Here is a 20,009-nt window from a genome sequence, read left to right on the forward strand (position 1 = left end):
TAGTCATATTGCTTCTAGATGGTCACTTAGCCCCTCTCCCCAGATGTCTGAGAAGCAGACCTACTATAGATGAGGGAGTGTGATTTCAGAATACCTACCTGCCCTCAAATATCTCTTCAACTGGTCTTAATTCCCTGCCAAAGTTGCTCCTTTGGGTTAGGTACTAGCTTCTAAAAAGGCCCTGTTAAAATGCAGTTATAGTGCCCTGATTGAGTGGGATAGTAATGCATTACTCCCCATTGCCACTTTAATGCTGATTGATACTATGCAAAGAGCAATGCCCTAGTATGTAGAAAATCCAGATCCTGTCTCCAACCCTGTGACTTAGTAGCTGTGTGACACTGAAAAAGTCTCTCAACCTTATAAGGCTACAGACATCTCATCTATTCTAATTCCTGGTCTGCCACTAACCACTGGATGACCTTGCAGGCATGTCAATTAATTGCTTTAGACTTCATATGAGGAAAATATGTAAAATGAAGTGGTTAGAAGAGATGATCTTTGGAAGTCCCTTGTAGCTGTAATGTTCGATGATCCATGAATTCTTTCCAGTTTTAACATCCTGAATTCTAAGGTCCTTTCCAGCTCTGACATTCTTTGTTCTAAGGCCTTTTCCAATTCTAACACTGTGTTCTAAGGGTGCAGCAAGTTCTGACATTCTGGACTCTATGTTCTAAGCTTCTATTAGGAATTGACATTCTATGACTCTGTGGTTCAAATCCTGGAACTGTTCCATAGAAGGAAAAGTCGCAAATAATTGTTCCCTTATATTATAATCTCAGGTATCCTAACTCCTTACAGGTTCTCTGGCTCCCAGGAAATTATGACATGACTCTAAGGGGAAGGATGACAAATCATGCTCATGCTAAACCAAACTGTTTGATGTGCATGCCTTCTAAATGAAACAAACACCCCAAACCTAGAAAAGACTGATTAGTACAAGTATGCAGAGGGTGGAGGTGGGAGGTTATTAATCAATAAGAATGTTCCTAGGGAAAAGATTAATTGCCAACTTTGTCAGAAGGGAACTCAACTAATCCCTAACCCCCAAGCTATTCTACTCACTAACAATTAATGAAAAATTCCAAAACTCACACTGTAAGAAGAAAAACAAATTTCTCTTAAATGACACCCTTCCTCTTCTTACTGCCTTCATATTTTACCACAAAGTTGGGGGTTTTGACCCTCATGATTGGATTACTATCGGGGAATGAATTTAACTTCGCAAGACTCTTTCTGGTCTTCAGATACTATGAAGAATGTAAATTTCACAGAGCCTAGCAAAGTTACACCAGGGCTATTCTGATCACCTCATTTTGGAATCTACAGATATGAAATCATGTAAAAACATTAAATCATGCCAGAGACAAATAAAATAGATTTGCTAGTTATTAAAGCTGACTTTCTGGGGAAAAATAAATCTTATTTTCATAGTCCTCAATGGTGATTCATGGCCCTAGGCACTTCAGATAAGGGAGAATCCTATACAAGATATATCATGGATCTTGACAGTGGGGAGGGTACATGGCTATCTTTCTGCAGCAAGTTTGAACACCCTTCCATTCCCCCCACATACACAATTGCTGGACCCTGTATACTTGATAGCCATCCAATTGCTTTAAAGACAAGAGCAGGGCTGGACTCGCCCTGACTTTCTGGTGAGTTCTATGCCAATGACCCAGATGGATTGTTTCAGTCCCCAAACTGTCTTACTCATTCACAAAATCTTATCGGACAGAATTATGTGATCAGTTACTTAAACTCTATATTTTCCATAGTCTGGAATGGCTCTGGATGAATGAAAAAGGAGATCTCGAACCCAGAGACAGGAAGGGAGAAAGCAACAATTGCTGCTAAAAGGCAAACTCATCTGTCCAGGTACTCCAGTCCCATCCCATTCCCTCCACGCCACCAAAAGAAGTTTGTTTCATCTCCTTTGATTCTCACTGCAGACAAATCATCATAGCAGGATTATAGGATTATAGCTTGAGAGAGAGAAGACACCTTAGAGGTCATTGAGTCCAATCCTTCATTTTATAGATGAGAAACTTAAAGCACAGAAAGGTGACTTCCAAGATCACACCATGTCTGTGGTGGGATGTAAACACAGGCCCTCTGATTCCAAGTATAATCCTCTCTCCATCCCTCCGCCTCTCCCAGAATCTCAGAGCTAGAATTGGGACATAGGATATCAGAGCTAACAAACTAATCCCATGAATAAGACAACCACAACTTAGATAAAGAAATGATTCCTACAAACATTTTGCCCAAGTGTAGAGGGCTGAAAGTCTGAAAAGGTGTACTTGAATCTGAGACAGTGGAGAACTTAAGGCTAATTATTTGATGCGAGACAATGGCTCTATTAGCTTATGTTTGGATAAATGGCTCTTCTCACAGTTGATGCTGGCTGAATGTTTGGTGTTAAGATAATTGTAGGCAAGGATTAGAGGGTGGGGTGAGAAAGGCCGGAGTCACTTTGGGGCAGAGAAGTTGGTGACTTTGGACTCCAGAATTCAGGATACATCTTTGGCGAGCCTCGTGGCAATTGTCTTTCTCCTTCACTTCTCCCCCTAAAGACCAAGAACTTTAATTTATCCTGACTCTGGATGACCCCGAGGCCCTCCAAGGAATTAGCCCATACTCCACACCCAAGATTCCAAAGCAAGCTAAAGGGCTAATCCTATATGCTTGTTCTGTGGGCTCACAATCTCACACTTTTCCCACTACTCCCAGCAGCCATTCACACCAGTAAACATCTCCCTAATGCATACTCTATTTAAGGCACTATGGCAATTATGATCAATAGCACAGCTTCTTTCAGTCTCATATTCAACTTGGTGATTTCCCATTTTGAAGAGAAAACTTAGTTTGGTTCTGAGGGGAAAGTGGAGGATGGAGGGGTGACGACTTGGAGGAACCAAGGAATGGAGAGGGAAAAACCAACAGTATTGATCATCCCTGGAGAAGGGAAACTACTTCTTCTCATCCAAAAAGAAGAACTTCTCCTCCCTGTGTCCTTAGAATTGAAACATACAATATCATCTGTGAAAAATCCTCCCTTCTCCCCTCCCTTCTTCCCAATTCCCCGGAATCCCAATGTCAGCGCTTCCATGGGAGTCAGGCAGGGATAACTGTGGTCAAAAGTGGAAAATGCAGGTCCATTCCAGTATCTGCTCTGGGCTCGTTCTCTGCCTAAAGCAGAACTGTGGTCAGTGCTGAGGAAGAGGGAGAACACCAGAGCCCTGCCAGTAGCGATCAATCTCTCTCAGAGTAGACTCAGAGAATCTCAGAACTGAGAGGAACCTTAGGGATCAGCTGAATAACTTCTCTGATTTTAAAGATGAAGAAACTGACATCTGGATCAATCAATCAAATAAAAAAAATCAGATTTATCTGATGTCACATGATGAGATAGATAGCTACACAGATGGCTACTGCTCCTATCTTTTGCTTCTCAGTTCTAGGCTCTCCCTAATGTCTCTCTTTGCATCTCCCCTACCAATGGAGCCATGTCTTTCTCAAGAGCCCTTCATTTACTCAAACAGAAGCCAAATCCAGTCGTTAGCATAGAATAAAACATTCAGTAGAGACCTTTTAAGTGTTTGTAAAATGCAAATTTGTGGAAAGAGATGAAGTTGGAGAAATCAACCAGGAAAGTCATAGAATCCTATAGATACGAAAAGATCTGTAGATCTATCTATTTTTAAAATAAAAGTTTACTGATTAATCAGTTGCCTTCCCTTTTTTGATTATTTCCAGTTTTTTTTTCTGTAAATAGCTTGTTCATGGTTGGTTTTTGCATATTGTCTCTCCCATTAGACTGTGAAGTCTTTGAGAGCAGGGATAGGGGTTTTTTTTGTCTTTTTTTCTATCTCCAAATATATAACAGGGGTTTGATCAATATTTATTGGCTGATTGGCCAAAAATAGCCATCTAGCTTAGTGGTTTTCAAAATGGGATAAACATCTCCCAAAGGGTATGTGCAAGAGAAAATGGACAAAATCTATTCTTTTCTTCTCCCTCTCTTCCAACATTTTAAAATCAGATTCCTGTATCTTGGAATCTATAATAATGGGAGGGTTTTTAACATGGAGTGGGGACTAGACAGAATAGCTAGCCATCTAATCCCAAAGGATCACCAGTGTGGAAAGTTCCTGCTTTGGGGGTGGGGGCGGGGATGTTGAAGGTAGGGGAAAGGAAGGATGGATGAGGCTCTGTTTTCACATTCCAGGGAGAGATCCTAGCAGCAAATGTAAATCATGGCTGGGAAAAATATCCCAGACGATGATAGGAAAAGAGAGGAACAGCTGGAATGTACTGAGAAGACCATACCCCGAGTATGAGAATACACCTCTCTAAACTAGCTAACTAATTCCAAGCAGAAACAACATATCTAGCTGAAGCTTCCTACTTTACTGGAATCTGGTTGGTGAGTCAGGGTGGCAGAGCAGATAAAGACCTCGAAGAGCATCTAGTCCATTTCACTGAGGGGGGACATCATTGGCCCAAGGCCATACAAGCAAAAGACCAAAAAAAGAGGTTCTCCAGTTACCCAATGATGTAGGAGATAAGGAACTTCGATAAATACTAATTTTCTCTCCCAATCACTGCAAAGAAAAGAGTTCACAGGGTTGCCAAGTTCCTAGATTTTAAGTAAATTCTTTGAAGAAAAGAACCACACCCCAAACTTCTTGGTACTTGAAGATCAGGAGATCTGAGTTCTGACCCCAGCTTTTAAATACTTATGTGATCTTGAGCAAATCAATTCCTTTCTCTGAATCTCAGTTTCCCCATCTGGAAAAGGAGCAGATTGGGCAAGATGATCTCTTAAGTTTCTTCCTGCTTAATTATATTAATTAATCATAGGCTATAATTTTAAGAAGCACCTATTTCTATTATCAATAAGCAAATATAAAAATGCCCAGTCCCTTCCCTGTTTCCCACAGCAGGAAAAAACAACCAACCAACCTAGCTTTCTCATTCTATGCAGCTGCCCAAGTTTACAGAACCAAATTAAGAAGAAATGAATAAGCTTCTTTCTACCAGACTATGGCAGAAGCTTTGGTGGTTCCCTATTACATCTAAGATAAAATATAGACTTTTTAATTTGACATTTAAAGCCCTTCATATCTGGCTTCAGTCAAACTCACCAGATATTTCATTTTATTTCCCTTCCTATGTTCCAATCAAATTGTTCTATTTGCTGTTCCCTGAATTCCACATTCCATTCCCCATCTATAAGTCTTTTCACAGACCATCCTTCAAGTCTGGAATGAATTCTTCTTTCCTCTTCTCCTCTTCTAAGTGGCTCACTATTGCCTCCAGGAGTAAATACAAAATGCTCTGCTTGGCATTCAAAGCCCTTCCTAATCGAGCCCCCTCCTTTCCAGTCTTTTTATACCTTATTCCCCAATATATCCTCTTTGAACCAGTGACACTGGACTCCTGGCACATGCAAAAACACACACACACACACACACATACACACATACACACACACACACACACACACCTCTTTTAAAGGAAGCCTTCCTCAAACTCTCTTAATTCTAGTGCTTTCCCTCTTTTATTTTCTACTTATCCTATATCTAGCTAATTTTGTATATATTTGTTTGCATGTTGTCTCCTCCATTAGATTATAAGATTCTTGAGGGCTGTGACTGTCTGTTGCTTTTTTGGGGGATCCCCCAGTACTTGACACAGTATTTGGCACACAGTAGGCACTTAATAAGTGTTGACTGATGATTGACTAGCTCCTTTCAAGCTTCAGTTCAGACACTATCCTACATGAAAACCCCCCTCCTGATTTCCCTTGTCTGTATCCTTCATCTTGGAGTTACTTTACGCTTGCATATTAGTCAGCATGTTCTATTAGGAAAAGCAGATATAGGTAGACAGGGAGAAAAAACACAGACTTGAGAAAAGAGAGACATGTATGTATATACCTACACAGAGACAGCATTCCTTCCCCCATCCCCCAATACACACACACACACACACACACACACACACACACACACAGAGGAAGTCTGAGAGATAGTCCAGAGTAGACCAGAAATCAAAACTCCCCAAAGGGAATCATGGGAAATTCCCACAAATTCTACTTTGCCAAGTCAGCAAAAACAACTAAATTATGGTATGGTTTGGTTTCATTCAACAAAATCTGCATAATAGACAAGGAAAAACTTTACCGGCCTACCCATCTTGCCCCTCTTGCCATGAACTCCAGGAGGCCCCTGTTAAGGGGGGAAAAAAGAAAATTAATGTCAGGGTAGAAATCACTAAAAAGGAGATAATTGAACTACAAAGAGTCTTGCCAAGAGCCTCCCACTTTCCCTTTGGGCCCAAGTTTCTGTGGGACTAGCTGTATGAACTTGAGCAAGTCACTTTATCTCTGCCTCAGTTTCCTCAATTGCAAAATGAGGATAATAATAGCACTTATCTCCCAGGATTGTTTGAGTTTCAATTGAGAAGAGCCCTTAGCACAGTGCCTGGTAAGTAGCAGGTACTGTATGCTAGCTATTATTATTATTGTTAATAGCCAATGTCCTGAAGTGACTTCCAGTTCTAATATTCCTAGATTCTACTATTCTAGTTCACTTCCATGACTGTGACAGTTTCCCCAGATCTTAGTCCTGGGAGCCAGTCCAAGAGGGCCCACTCTTCATTAAGAACAAATCATAGAGGTCAAGTTCCATCTCTCATTCTTTCCCTCTTTATCCCCGACTCTACTGTAAGTTGTTTTGCTTATTCCCTAGAGTTATCTACGCCCTGGGCATTTAGGCTAAAGAGAAGGGTCTTAGGATGGGACATTGGGAGTTCCAGAAGGATACTCACCCGTTCTCCATCAAGTCCTGGCAGGCCAAAGAGCCCGGGGAGACCAATATATCCCTATGGACAGAGCAAACAAAGAATCAAATAGGTTGTTCCTAGGAGGCTGACCTGTACCCGTCCCATCTTGGCTGCCTTCCTCCTCCTCCTCCTCCTGCTCCTCCAGCGTTGGTCCTGGGTGCTCCGCGTTGACATAAACCTTGAGGCAAGTGTATATGCCCATGGACTGCATGGTGCTGGCTTCCACGATGTAGTCCAAGGGCACATACCCTCACACCAGGGATTGGGGGCAGGCTGGGAAGAGGCAGGAGGCTGTCGTGCCCTTGCTGGCTGCTCCTGGGACCTAAAGGAAAGGAAGCCTGCTTCGGGGTTAGATGAGAGGGCATGTGCCGGCGGTACCACTGCCTCTCCTTCTCCTTGACCTGTCTCCTCCTAAGAACTTCCACTGTGATACACTTTTGACCTTCTCTTTCTAACCTGCTAAGTTTTTTCTTCATCTCCCTTCCTCCAACGCCCACTCCACCCCCCAAACCACAACCAGTTACTCCAGGCCCAATTAACTCAAGATTTTTTTGAGTTTCTCCAGTTACTCTCCCAAACGGATCAGAGTATCTCCAAAAGCATCCCTCCTGTGCTGCCAGCCTAGAATACCCTCCCACTTCCTCCTGTCCTATCTGGTACTTTCTCATCTTCCATAACCCAGCTTAAGTCCCAATTCTTCTATACAGCCTCCCTGTCTATTTCAATCCACTCCCATCCCTTCAGATTCACAGCCATTGTCTGTATCACTCATTGGGCCTGGTGACATCCCTTGACTTGTGTTAAATTATTCATAATCGTGGAAGTATTACTGTGTGGCACAGTGGAAAGAACACTGGAGTAGGAATCAGAAGCCGCGGGTTAAAAATCCCACCATGGAATTTTTAATGGACCTCAATTTTATAATCTATAGAATGAATGAGCTGGGCTAAATGGCCTTCCTACCCTAAGTCTGTTTGAACCTCAAGACTCCAAGTAAACTGGAAGCCCTCTGAAGGACCACCTTTAATACCTCTCTCTACACCCCATAAAGAATAGCCCATAGTTCTGCACATAGCAAGAACTTAGTACAGGTTTTTTTTTTTTTAAAGTGAAGTTGTTCCCACTCAAGCCATCTTTCCCTGACCCCTATTTGTTCATAGTCTTGAGACACACCCACACGACCCTTTGCTGCTCTGAAAGGTCTTCTTCACCCCCTCCTCGGGTACTCCTGCTTCCAGGTACCCCCAACTTTCCTTTCCTGGAGACACAGAAACTACATTCTCCTCCCTCTGATACCTCATACACACACAATGAGGATCCAGGCTCTTCTTCCACCCAGGTTGCCCTACTCTGAGCTGTTATGGTAGTAACATGTATATGTTCAATTGCTTTTGAAATTAGTCGATCAGTAAGCACTTCTAAGTGACTACTTGAGCCATGCTAGGCTCTAGAGGATGGGGACTGAAGGCACTGCATCAGGACCTGGATGCTGAAAGAGGTTCCTTCCTCCCAGAAACAAGAATGGACTTGAGGACCATCTTTCACTTAGAGTCAGCTGGGAGGTGTTCCATCTCATAGGGATTAGGCAAGGAGGAATAAGAACTGCCCCCTTCTCTATTGGGCAAGGCTCTACACTAAAGTCTAGCTCCAACACTCAGGATTCAACTTGTCCTCAGACAGATCATACTTTCTCATGCCCTAGTTCACCCTGCTCATCTACCTTGTCACAAAAGGAGAGCAATTCTCTAATTAACTGGCAACTTCCCTTGGCACTCCATGTCCAGACTACAAACCCCACTGGCTCTGGAGTGAGTCACATAACTTAGACCCAGGCCCCCTTTCTGATCAGCCCAGCAGGGGCAGGACCAAGGTGGATGCATGCTGAGCATTATGAGGAAACGGGGCCTGGTGAATCTCGTTCCTGGGCCACAGAAGGGAAGGAGTGGGGAGAGCAGGTTTGTTTTTAATGACTGGTGGCTACAATCAGCATTGTATCACAGAGTCATTCCCTGGGCTTCAAGCCACTTCTGGAAAGAGCCCAGAGTTCCACCATGAGAACCCTCTCAGCAAAGTTCGGAGAAGCGAGCAGAGGTTCAGCTTCCAATGTGCATGTGGCATCAAGATGTTGTGCACACGAAGAGCATAAATCTATTCCAAATTTCCCTGGCTTATTATCCCTCTCAGCCCGTCCCAAGAGCACGTCTTCCTAGGGTTTGGACAGAAAAGAATCTTGTGGGACTGGAGAGCCCCAGCAGGATCGATGCCTCAGGAAGGAGAGGTCTGCTTTGGAGTCTCCTAAGTTCTTCTGGTAAGTGAGGAGCTGTCCTCAAGTGCATCCATAAACATCCTGATAAAACATCCCAACAGCTGATACCCATTCAATAAGTATAACTGCCAATAAATACCCTATATGCACTTAAGGCCGGCCCAGAGGACCCAATGTGGGGCTGTTCCCAGCCTCTCCTCCTCAGGGGTACATGGAAGCTATTTTGTAGGGTTAATGGTGCAGCTTCAAAGCCCAGCTCTGGGGGAAGGGCTCATCAGGAACCAGCTGACTTTGCTCTTTAGGGGCACAGGATGACTAAGTGCCCAGTGCTGCTGGGCATATTCCCACCCTCATGTGGTGGGCAAGAGCAGCCAGGGTGACCATATGGAAAATGTTTAAGAGTTTACTCATAAGGCCCAGACAAGGATTCAGTGGCCACTGACAGAGTCAATGAGGCAGAAATGGGAGGAGAGGACAGCCTCTCCTGGAAGTCCCACAAGACCTTCCAACTTGGCTTTAGAATCCCTAGAGATTGGTCTCACCTCTTCCCTCTTCCTAAGAATACCAATTCCTAAAGATAACATCACTCTTGACATTAGCATAGCCCCATTCAGTCTAGGGCAATGGTTCTCAAACTTTTGTCCTCAGTATTTTTATATTCTTAAAAAATATCGAGGTCTGTCCAAAGCCTTTTTGTTTATGTTAATTATATTTGCATATATTTACCATATTAGAGATTAAAAACTAAATTTGATTTTGTAGGTCCCATGAAAGGGTTTCAAACCCCCAGGATTCTCTAAACCACACTTTGAGAACCATTGGTCTATCGTGTGATTTTGTATCTAATATCTCATGATATTGTAGAAACAACCCTGGCACATAATCAGGATAAACTAAAAATCCCATTTTACAAATGACTAAAGAAATATAGAGATTTGCTCAGGATTGTGTCAGTGGCAAGTCAGTAACAAAGGCAACATCAGAACCTGGATCTGGTGCTACACAGGATTATATATGAAGGATCCAGTTTGGTCGAGAATAGTCTGCAGAAAGAGATAGCAGGGCCCTGCGAGCCAAGGAGAAGAAGCATGATGATGAGCAGCACATGTGGTTCTAGAAGCAAGGCAGGGAGGGAGTATGGCTCTCACGATGTTCACTCCTATTGCTTCATTCTTTCACGCACTTGGTGCTTTGCTTTGCAGGGATTGCTATGGTTTCCCACAGGCTGACACTAGAATGATAGTAGCTTACAAAGGGATCCCTTAAAGGAAAGAAGAAAATGGATGGGCTTTTGGCTTCCATACTTGGCTTCTAGCCACTGTTTGACAATATACCTTATAGGCAACTCTCAGTATCCCGAGCATTTCGGCCGTGGACATTCACCAGGAGCTAGGGGGATGCTGTAGCCACCAATTACAGGCAATTAGAACTTCCACAACACCCTGTTCACATGAGTCATGCTGGCTGCTCCATTTGATTACCCCAGCAGAGGAGGGAATGTGGGGAGAGGGGTTGGAGAGAGGGCTGGAGGGAAGACCACAGGGCGGTAAGATCACTTGCAACTGGCTCCAGCTCCCTGGCCTCAGCTGGATTCGCTCTGCCACAGATGGGGCCGTTAGGAGTAGTCCTGGATCTCCCTGGCTCACTGTGCTTGGCTTAAGTGAGAGGCTTTCTGGAAAGCCACAGCTCAATGCATGCCCTGCCCTTCTTCCCACCCCTCTAGAATCTCATTGCCCTGAGACTCTCAGAGGGAGAGGAGGGGCAGCAGCTCATGGCTAAGTGGGAGACTAAGAGCTGAAGGTTCTTGAGGATCTCTGAAACTGGAGTCAAAGGGGCCTTCTTGGTGCTGTGCTGAGTGGAAGGATAAGAGCCACATCCATTTGTAGATCCTGCTCTGAGTCCTAAGTAGCAAGTACACACCACTGACATTTGATCACCAGAGTATCACAGGATGCTGCCAAGATGCACTTACCCGACTGCCTTTGGGTCCAGGTTCTCCTATTGGCCCAGGTAATCCCTGAAACATAAGAACCAAAGAAAGAAAGGCAAGTGTAAAAAAACCTCAAATAGCCCCAAACAGATGTCGTCAGATTTATATTCTGTGCATGGACCAAGAGTGAAAAGAGGTCCTGGAACCAGGAAATATGGGTTTGAATCTTGACTCAGACCAATAATAGATGAGGGAGTATTTCATTCTTTATCTTGATACTCCTAGTACCTAGTGTGGTGCTTAGCACATAGTAGGTACTTCAGAGAATATTTATTGGTTGATTACTAGCTGTGTTGAATCAGAGAAAGTCACCTAACTTCCTGGAATAGCAGCTGTAGACTGATAATGGTATTCATGAAGGAAGGAGCTTTATGAAATCTTGAGGGCTGTCTAAAAGTGATTTATTGTGATTATCTCTGATCATGGTCACTCTAAGGCCAGAGACCCAACCTGGACCAAAGAGGTACCCAGAGGTAGAGGAATAATAATTGGCTGTCAGAGCTGAGCCACAGAAGTCAACATTACAAACATGCCCACACTCACAATTAACTGGACCCAGGACTAACCGGAGTCATCAGAGGGAGAAAAGGGAAGCTCTAGCTAAGAAACGTTCTTCATAGAGTCTTGAATATCAGTGGCTTAACCTTAGGAAACAGGTTTTTCCTACTCAAGATAGACAGCATTGTGTCATGGAAAGAGAATTCAAAGAGAAGTAAGAGGATGTAGTAGTTAGAAAACTGGATGTGGGGAGGTGGGAGGAACTGTGTTAAAATCCTACCTCAGACACTTACTAGTTGTATGACCTTGAAAAATTCACTTAACCTCTGTCTGCCTCAGTTTCCTCATCTGTAAAATGAGAAAGTTGTACTCAGTAGCCTCTAAGAGCCATTTCAAATCTAAATTTATAATCCTATGAAGACCTGAGTTTGAATCCCAGCATTGACCCTCACTAAGTGAAATGATGATCAAGTCTTAGTATCCACATCAATAAAAGTTGTACTATATAAATCCTAAGAGTTCTCTAATTCAGATGTAAGAGCCCAAACAAACAAATGCTGAATGTTACACAACTATAATCATCAAGCTTGTTCCCAAAGAACAGATGAAAAAATACAGCTCTTTAGAACAGAAGTGGGGGACCCTAGGTTTGGAAGGAACTTTGCCTATACTGTACAATTGAGCTACTTTTTAGGGTAATTTCACTAAATTGTTTCCTTTCTTTCCTTTTTTTCTTCTTCATTACAAGGGATGATCCTTAAAGTAAAGCTAAGAGAGATATTCAGACATTTGGAAGATATAAAAACGATATGAATTTTTTTCTAAAATTTCTAAAGAAACATTAGCTGTTATTGATACTATACCTGATTCTTGGCAAAGCTACCCAAGTAGTTATATTGATCCAAATATAGGGAAGATGAAAAGGAAAGGATGAGGAATATAAGATGAGTGGTATAATGTGAGAAATTAAAAGGTCTCCTTTCCCACTTAGATCATGTCCTATCTTAGATTGTAGGATCATGCTCCCAAGCTAAGAGGAATCCCAGAGCCCATTTAGTCCAACCCTTCCTCCCTTTTTTATTAGATGAGGAAACTGAAATCTAGGGAGACTAAGTATCTTGACCAGCTCACATGTCAGAAGTCCACTTTGAATTTAGGTCTTCTGACCCCAAAGTTACTGTACTATGTATATATACAATTTTTCTTCTTTGGGCCTCACTTTTCCCATCTGTAAAATTAGGGGAATGCACGGTGCTCCCTATGACATTTTCCATCTTCACAGACACTTGACTATTATGCTGATCAAAGACATCCTGAATATACTGCACTGGAAATATAGATGAGAAGGGGTAGAAATAAAAGAAAGAGAAGAAAAAGAAGAAGGGAAGGGTAAGCTGGAGGCACGTTTTTAGATGATTTCAACTTCAAAAATGTGGGAGGAGCAGAATAACCAGGAGAAAGCTTGATCCCCACTCCTCTCTAAGCCCCAGTCTAAACAGAAGCAAGCCTTGAATCTTTCCATGAACCCACTCAACCTATCTTCTGAAGTTGTTGCCAGTTTATAGCTCAGCCCTGCTCACAAACTCCTCCCATAAGGGAAGATCCAGAAGTTGGTTTTAGGAATAAAAAACACGTGGGACAATGTAGTATTTCAGGCATGAACTCCCAAAGGAGTTTTTTTTTTTTTTTTGCATCTGGGATATCTCCGGTTCCTTTCTTCAAAGCACTTGGTTTTGCTTTGATAAGAGAAACAGGAGCCTGGTCTTGTGTGAAGGGCCTCATATTTTCCTGTTAAGTCAAAGCTGGGGGGGGGATCTATGCTAATTAACGGTGTAGTTAAAGCTGGGAGGGACCTTAGAAGTCATCTATTTTAACTCTCCTCTTTTTCTGTAATTTTAGGGAGGAAGGGAGGGAGGAAAAGAGGCAGGGAGGGAGGGAGAAAAAAGAAGGAAAAGGAAGGAAGCAAAAGGAAGGAAGGAAGGAAGGAGGGAAGGAATTAAAGGAGAGAGGGAGAAAAGGAGGGAGGCAGGAAGGGAGGAAGAGAGGAAAGGAAGAAGGGAGGGAGGAAAGGAAAAAGGGAAGGGAGGAAGGAGAGAAACTTTTATGAAGACTATGCATTATCAAGCAAATAAACTTCCTGTGTTGGCCATATCCAAAAAAATAGATGTCTCAACCTGTATCCTTTATATCAGGAGTTGAGTAGCATGTTTCATCATGTAACGCTGCCCCCCCTTTTGTGTTCTGTAATCTTTGTTTTACAAGGGAAGAAACTCTCCAACATCTTGGTTCACCTCAATCCTACCAAAGGACTTAGGTAGAAGGGAAGATCATGAATGATCTGAGGCAATCCAGTATTGGCTGCAGAACACTGGGAGACTTTGCCATTGATTCATTGTAATTACTGTATTACCAATAGGTAATATCACTTCTTTCTGGGCTTTAACTCTGGACCCAGCTGTTAAAGGGTCAGACTATCAAGAACTCTTTTATTTATTTATGCTGAGGCAATTGGGGTTAAGAGACTTGCCCAGGGTCACACAGCTAGGCAGTGTTAAGTGTCTGAGGCCACATTTGAACTCAGGTCCTCCTGACGTCAGGGTTGGTACTCTATTCACTTCACCACTTAGTTGCCTTGACTATCAAAAACTCTTAACATAGGTCCATGAACTTTTTAAAAATCTTGATAATTATTTCAAAATAATTGTTTTCCTTTACAATCCTGTGAGTTTTGTTTTATTGCATTTAAAAAAACATTATTTTGAGAAGGATACTGACATACACACAAAAATTAAGAACACTTGGGTTGCACAATGGTCATTCATTCATTCAGTCCATCAACATTTATTAAACACTTCCTATATGCCAGGTATTATCCTGAACATCCAAAGAAATCAAAAAAATAATCTTCTTCTCAAGGAATTGACATTCTAATGGAGGCCATGGGTGCCAATTAAAAATGATATATATAGTGTAAATAGAAGGTAAAGTCAGACTCTAGCTTCTAACATCTCTCAAGTCTGATACACTGGGTACTGGGTTCTAAGGTTCCTGCCTTAGACTAAGTGGGAAGAGAACAATAAAGGTAATAGGATTACTGCTTGATGACATGATGACAGCAGACAATAGAGGGAAAGCCATGCTGCTTTGGTTTTCTCTGCCAAAGAATAAGGTAAAGGACAGAGGAAGAAAAAGGCTAAAAGGAAGTGGAAAGACCATATAAATAAGAAAATAGAAGTAGAGCATACTTCTTGCCCTCAAAGAATTCATGCCCAGATGAACTGACACAGAAGAATATTGAGAAAAATGGCAGATATAGTTGCTGTGTCATGGTGAGTGACATTTGAACAATTGTAGGAAATGAAAGAAGTGGAAAAGGATAAATTTTGTGCCAATTTTCAAAAAATAGAAAAGAATGAAGTCTACAAACTAGAGGCCTATGAAATTGATTTCAATTCTTAGCAAAATTCTTGAAATGATTATTAAGAAATGACTATTGACATTTAGAAAATAAATCAGTGATAACAAAGAATCATCAAAATTTCATCAAATAAATATTGGAGAGGATGTGGGAAAACTGGGACACTAATGTATTGTTGGTGGAATTATTAACTGATCCAACCATTCTGGAGAGCAATAAGAAACTATGATCAAAGGGCTATCAAGTTGTTCATACCCTTTGATCCAGCAGTGTTTCTTATGTGCCTATATCCCAAAGAGATCTTAAAGGAGGGAAGAGGAGCCACATGTGCAAAAATGTTTGTGGCAGCTCTCTTTGTAGTGGCAAGAAACTGGAAACTGAATGGATGCCCATCAGTTTGAAGAAGGACTGAATAAGTTATGGTATATGAATGTTATGGAATATTATTGTTCTGTAAGAAATGACCAGCAGGAGAAATCAAAGAGGCCTGGAGAGACCTATATGAACTGATGCTGAGTGTAGGAGTAGAACCAAAAGAACATTGTACATAGCAACCAGATTATGTGATGATCAATTCTGAAGAATGTGGCTCTTTTCAACAATAGACTTGTGATGAAGAGAGCCATCTGCATCCAGAGAGAGGACTATGGGGATTGAATATAGATCACAACATAGTATTTTTACCTTTTTGTTGTTGCTTGCTTGCTTCTTCTTTCTTTCTCACTTTTCTTTTTTGATCTGATTTTTCTTGTATAGCATAATAATTGTGGAAACATGTATAGAAGAATTGCACATGTTTAACCTAAATTAGATTACTTGCTGTCTATGGGAGGAGGTGGGGGAAGGAAGGAAGAAGAATTTAGAACAGAAGGTTGTGCAAGGTTGAATGCTGAAAACTATCTTTTGTGTGTATTTTGAAAATAAAAAGCTATTATTAGAATTAAAAAAAAACTTCAAGAACAAGTCATGTCAGGCTAACCTTTTAAAAAACTTTTTGGACAAGTAATAGATCAGGAGACTTCTACTCATGTGGTTGACTTGGATTCTAACAAGGCATTTGCTTAGGTATTTCATGCTATTCTTGTAGAAAACATGTAAAGATGTGGACTAGATAGTGGTACAATGAAATGGATTTGGAACTGGTTGAATGATTGGACTCAACTGTCATTAATGTCAGGTTGGCAAGAAGTTTACAGTGGAATGGTTCCAGGATTGATGCTTGGGCCCATGTTGTTAATAACATGGATAAAGGTATAAAAGTCAAGCTGAAGTTCTTGTATAGTGGTAAAGATTCAAACATTGAGGGAATGCCATAAATTTGATGAGTAGGGAATGGCTGAGTAAAGTTACAGTATATCAAAGTGATGGAATGTTATTATGCTATAGGAAATGATGAAAAGGATGATTTCAGAGAAATCCGGGAAAACTTATATGAAATGATGCTGAGAGAAGCTGCATGAAATTAGTAGAATAATTTATAGAATAACAATAATAGCTTTGAAAATCTTGGGAACTCCGATAAACCCAATAACCAACCACGATTCCAAAGAGTTTTTAACAAAATATGCTGCCCACCTCCTGATAGAGAACTGATAGACTCAAGATTGTAGGTTGACATTTTTTGGGACAAGCAAATTTGTTTTTTGGCTATCCATGTTTGCAACAGGACTTTGCACATTTCATTTCCAATGGGAAGAGTGGGAGGGAGAAGAAGGAGAGAAAATGGATTCTCATTTATTTTAAATGAGATTTTATTTTTAAAAAGTCAAGTTTAATAAATTTCAAAATTATATGAAATTTAAAGGAATTAGTAACGTACCAGAATCTAAAAGGATTTTTTTTTGACAAAGTAGAACATGGGAGCTAAATCTAAAAAATATTATATTTAACCTTGATAAAAGTCAAATCTCATACCTAGATCCAAAAAAAGACTTCACAAATACAAGAAAAAATGTTCAAATAGCAGTCTCTCTGAAAAAAACCTAAGGGTTTTACTGGTTTGCAACTCAATATGAGTCTATAGTATGATATAACAATATAAAAAGCCAAAGTGATCTCAAGAAAGGTCCAGTTCCAGGAATAAAGGGTTGATAGTCTTGCTTTTCTCTAATTTGCTTAGAGCCCATCTAATTTAGCATGGGCATTGACAAACTAGAAAATTTAATTAATCTCACTTACCTTAGAAAGGGTAAACTACATGTTGAAAGATCTTGAGTCCTTTTCATATAAGCATTGATTGAAGGAAGTAAGGCTATTTAGGTAAGAGAAGAGCCAACTTGGAGGAACTGGGGGAGCGAGAGGAATAGAATATGATTGTTTTCAAGTCTCTGAAGATCTGTTCTATGAAGGTGGAGCCAAGATGGTAGAGTAAAGGCAGGGAGTTGCAGAGCTCAACCCCAAATCACTCCAAATTTCTTTAAATAATGACTCTAAATAAATTTTAGAGTATCAGAACACAGAAAAAGATGGATTCAAATATTTGGACAACTTAGAAGACGAGCAGAAAAGGTCAGTGGGAGTCCAATGTGCAGTTCTGGTGTAGGCTGTGCCAGCATAGCCCTGAATCCAGTCCCAGTCTCAGCAATAGTGCCAGCAAAGCAGAAATGGGCCTTGGGCCTCTGAATCAGGGGTAGTACTAGCAGTTTCTAGACCTCTCAGTCCAGAGACAGCAAAGACAAGTTGAAAGATTAGAAGGAAAAGTTTGACAGTAGGATGAGAGGACCTTGGGAAACCAATGAAGAAGTGGCAGCTTCCAGAGGCCCCAGATCACAAGAATTCTTTTTATTAGAACTGAGGAATGACTCTGTTGCTTTAGATATCAGATCTTATAGCCACAGTGGAGTGAGGGACACTCCTAACAGTTCCAAGGCAGGAAAGAGTACTTATGCTCAGGTCCCTAAAAGGATCTCTGAAAACAGTTTGGGACAGTGCACCCTCCACCCTGGAAACTGAGTTTTACTTTAACAGAGTTAAAACCCAAGTAATAGACTGGGGAAATGAGCAGACAACAGAAAAAGATTCTGATCATAGAAAGTTATTATGGTAACAAGAAAGAGCAAAACACACATTCAAAAGAAGATAACAAAATAAAAACTCAGAAAACAATGTGGAATATCTCATTGGAAAAACAACTGACCTGGAAAATAGATCCAGGAGAAAAAATTTAAAAGTTATTGATCTATCTGAAAACCATAATCCAAAAAGAGTCTAAACATTAATAAAATTGAAAGAATCCACTGAACTCTTCTTGAAAGAAATCCCAAGATGAAAACTCATAGGAATATTATAGTCAAAATCCTGAACTCTCAGATCAAGGAGAAAGTATTGTAACAATTTAGAAAGAAATAATTCAACTATAGTGGAGCCACAGTCAGTATAATACAAGATTTAGCAATTTCTACATTAAAGGATCAGAGGGTTTGGAATATGACATTCCAGAGAACAGTGGAGCTAGGATTACAACCAAGAATCGCTTACCCAGAGAAACGGAATCTAATCCTTCAGGGGGAAAGATGGACATTCAAAGAAATAGAGGACTTTTGTGATAAAGACAAGAATTGAATAGAAAATCTGATTTTCAAATACAGGACTTAGGAGAAGGATAAGGAGGTAATCAGAAAAGGGATATCATAAGAGATGTAATAAGGTTTGTCTATTTATATTCCTATATGGGAGGATGATACTTGTAACTCATTAGAACTTTATCATTATTATGGCACTTAGAAAGAGTGTAGATAGAGAGAATAGGTGTGAATCAAATATGAAAGGAAAATATCTAAAAAGTAAAATTAAGGGGTGAGAAAGGAAGATACTAGGAGAATGGGAAAGGGAGAGGTGGAATAGTATAAATTATCTGCCATAAAAAAGGCAAGAAAAATCTTTTACAATGGAGAGGAAGAGGGAAAGGGGAGGGAGAGTGAATGAATCTTACTCTCATCAGAATTGGCTCAAAGAGGAAATAACATACACACTCAATGTGGGTATAGAAATTTATCTTTTTATCTTACTCTGCAAGAAAGTAGGAAGAGAAGGGAACACAGGAAAATGAGAGGATGATATAAGAAAAGGCATATTGGAGAAGGGGGTAATCAGTAGCAAAACACTTTTGACAAGGGTCAGAGTGAAAGATGATAGAGAGAGAATAGAATAAATGGGGGAAGGGGGCAATATAGTTAGCAATAGAAACTGGGAAAAGATTTTGAAGCAAGTTTTTCTGACGAAGACCTCATTTCTCAAATGTATATAGGGAACTGAATCAAATTTATAAGGAAAAATAAATAAGAACAATTCCCCAATTGAGAAATAATCAAAAGATGTGAACTATACCCAAAAGGCTATAAAATGATGCATATCCTTTCACTTAACAATATCATTACTAGGCATAAATATCAAAAGATTTTTTTTAAAGAAAAAGGACCTATATGTACAAAAATATTTATAGCAGTTCTCAGGGCAAAGAATTGGAAACTGAGGGAGATGCCCGTCAATTGAGGAATGACTAAATAAACTGTTGTATGTGATTATAATGGAATATTATTGTTCTATGAGAAATGATGATTAGATTCTCTCAGAAAAACCTGAAAAATCTTCTATGAACTCAAACAAAGTGAAATGTACTGTGTACAAACTAATAGCAATATTGTGAAATGATCAGCTGTGAATAACTTTGCTATTCTCAGCAGTACAATAATCCACAACTACTCTGAAGGATTTTTGATGAAAAATGCCATCCATACACAGAGAAAGAATTGATTATATCTGAATACAGACTGAAGCATACTCTTTTTACAAACTTAATTTTTCTTGAGGGTTTTTTCTTTTTGGAGGAGTGAGCAGATCGATCTTTTCTTTTCTTTTATGGAAATGTTTTACCTAACTTCACCTATGTGTGTTTTGCATAACTTCACCTATATGTGGGTGGGAGAGGAGAGAATCTGGAACTCAACATTTAAAAAAATGTAAAAAAATTGTTTTTACATTTAACT

General features: G+C 40.5%; 1 protein-coding gene across 1 annotated transcript in view; it reads right to left on the reverse strand.

The window, feature by feature from the left end:
• COL27A1 (collagen type XXVII alpha 1 chain) overlaps positions 1-20,009 on the reverse strand; it is a 243,335-nt gene that overhangs the window by 152,293 nt on the left and 71,033 nt on the right. The window contains exons 10-12 of the mRNA XM_051979980.1: positions 11,091-11,135; positions 6,838-6,891; positions 6,192-6,236 (exon numbers count right to left, since the gene is read on the reverse strand). Coding sequence (XP_051835940.1) covers positions 6,192-6,236; positions 6,838-6,891; positions 11,091-11,135 — 144 coding nt within the window. The remainder of the gene's footprint in view (positions 1-6,191; positions 6,237-6,837; positions 6,892-11,090; positions 11,136-20,009) is intronic.

The sequence above is a fragment of the Antechinus flavipes genome, chromosome 2 (assembly GCF_016432865.1).
Source record: "Antechinus flavipes isolate AdamAnt ecotype Samford, QLD, Australia chromosome 2, AdamAnt_v2, whole genome shotgun sequence".
Classification (NCBI taxonomy): Eukaryota; Metazoa; Chordata; class Mammalia; order Dasyuromorphia; family Dasyuridae; genus Antechinus; species Antechinus flavipes.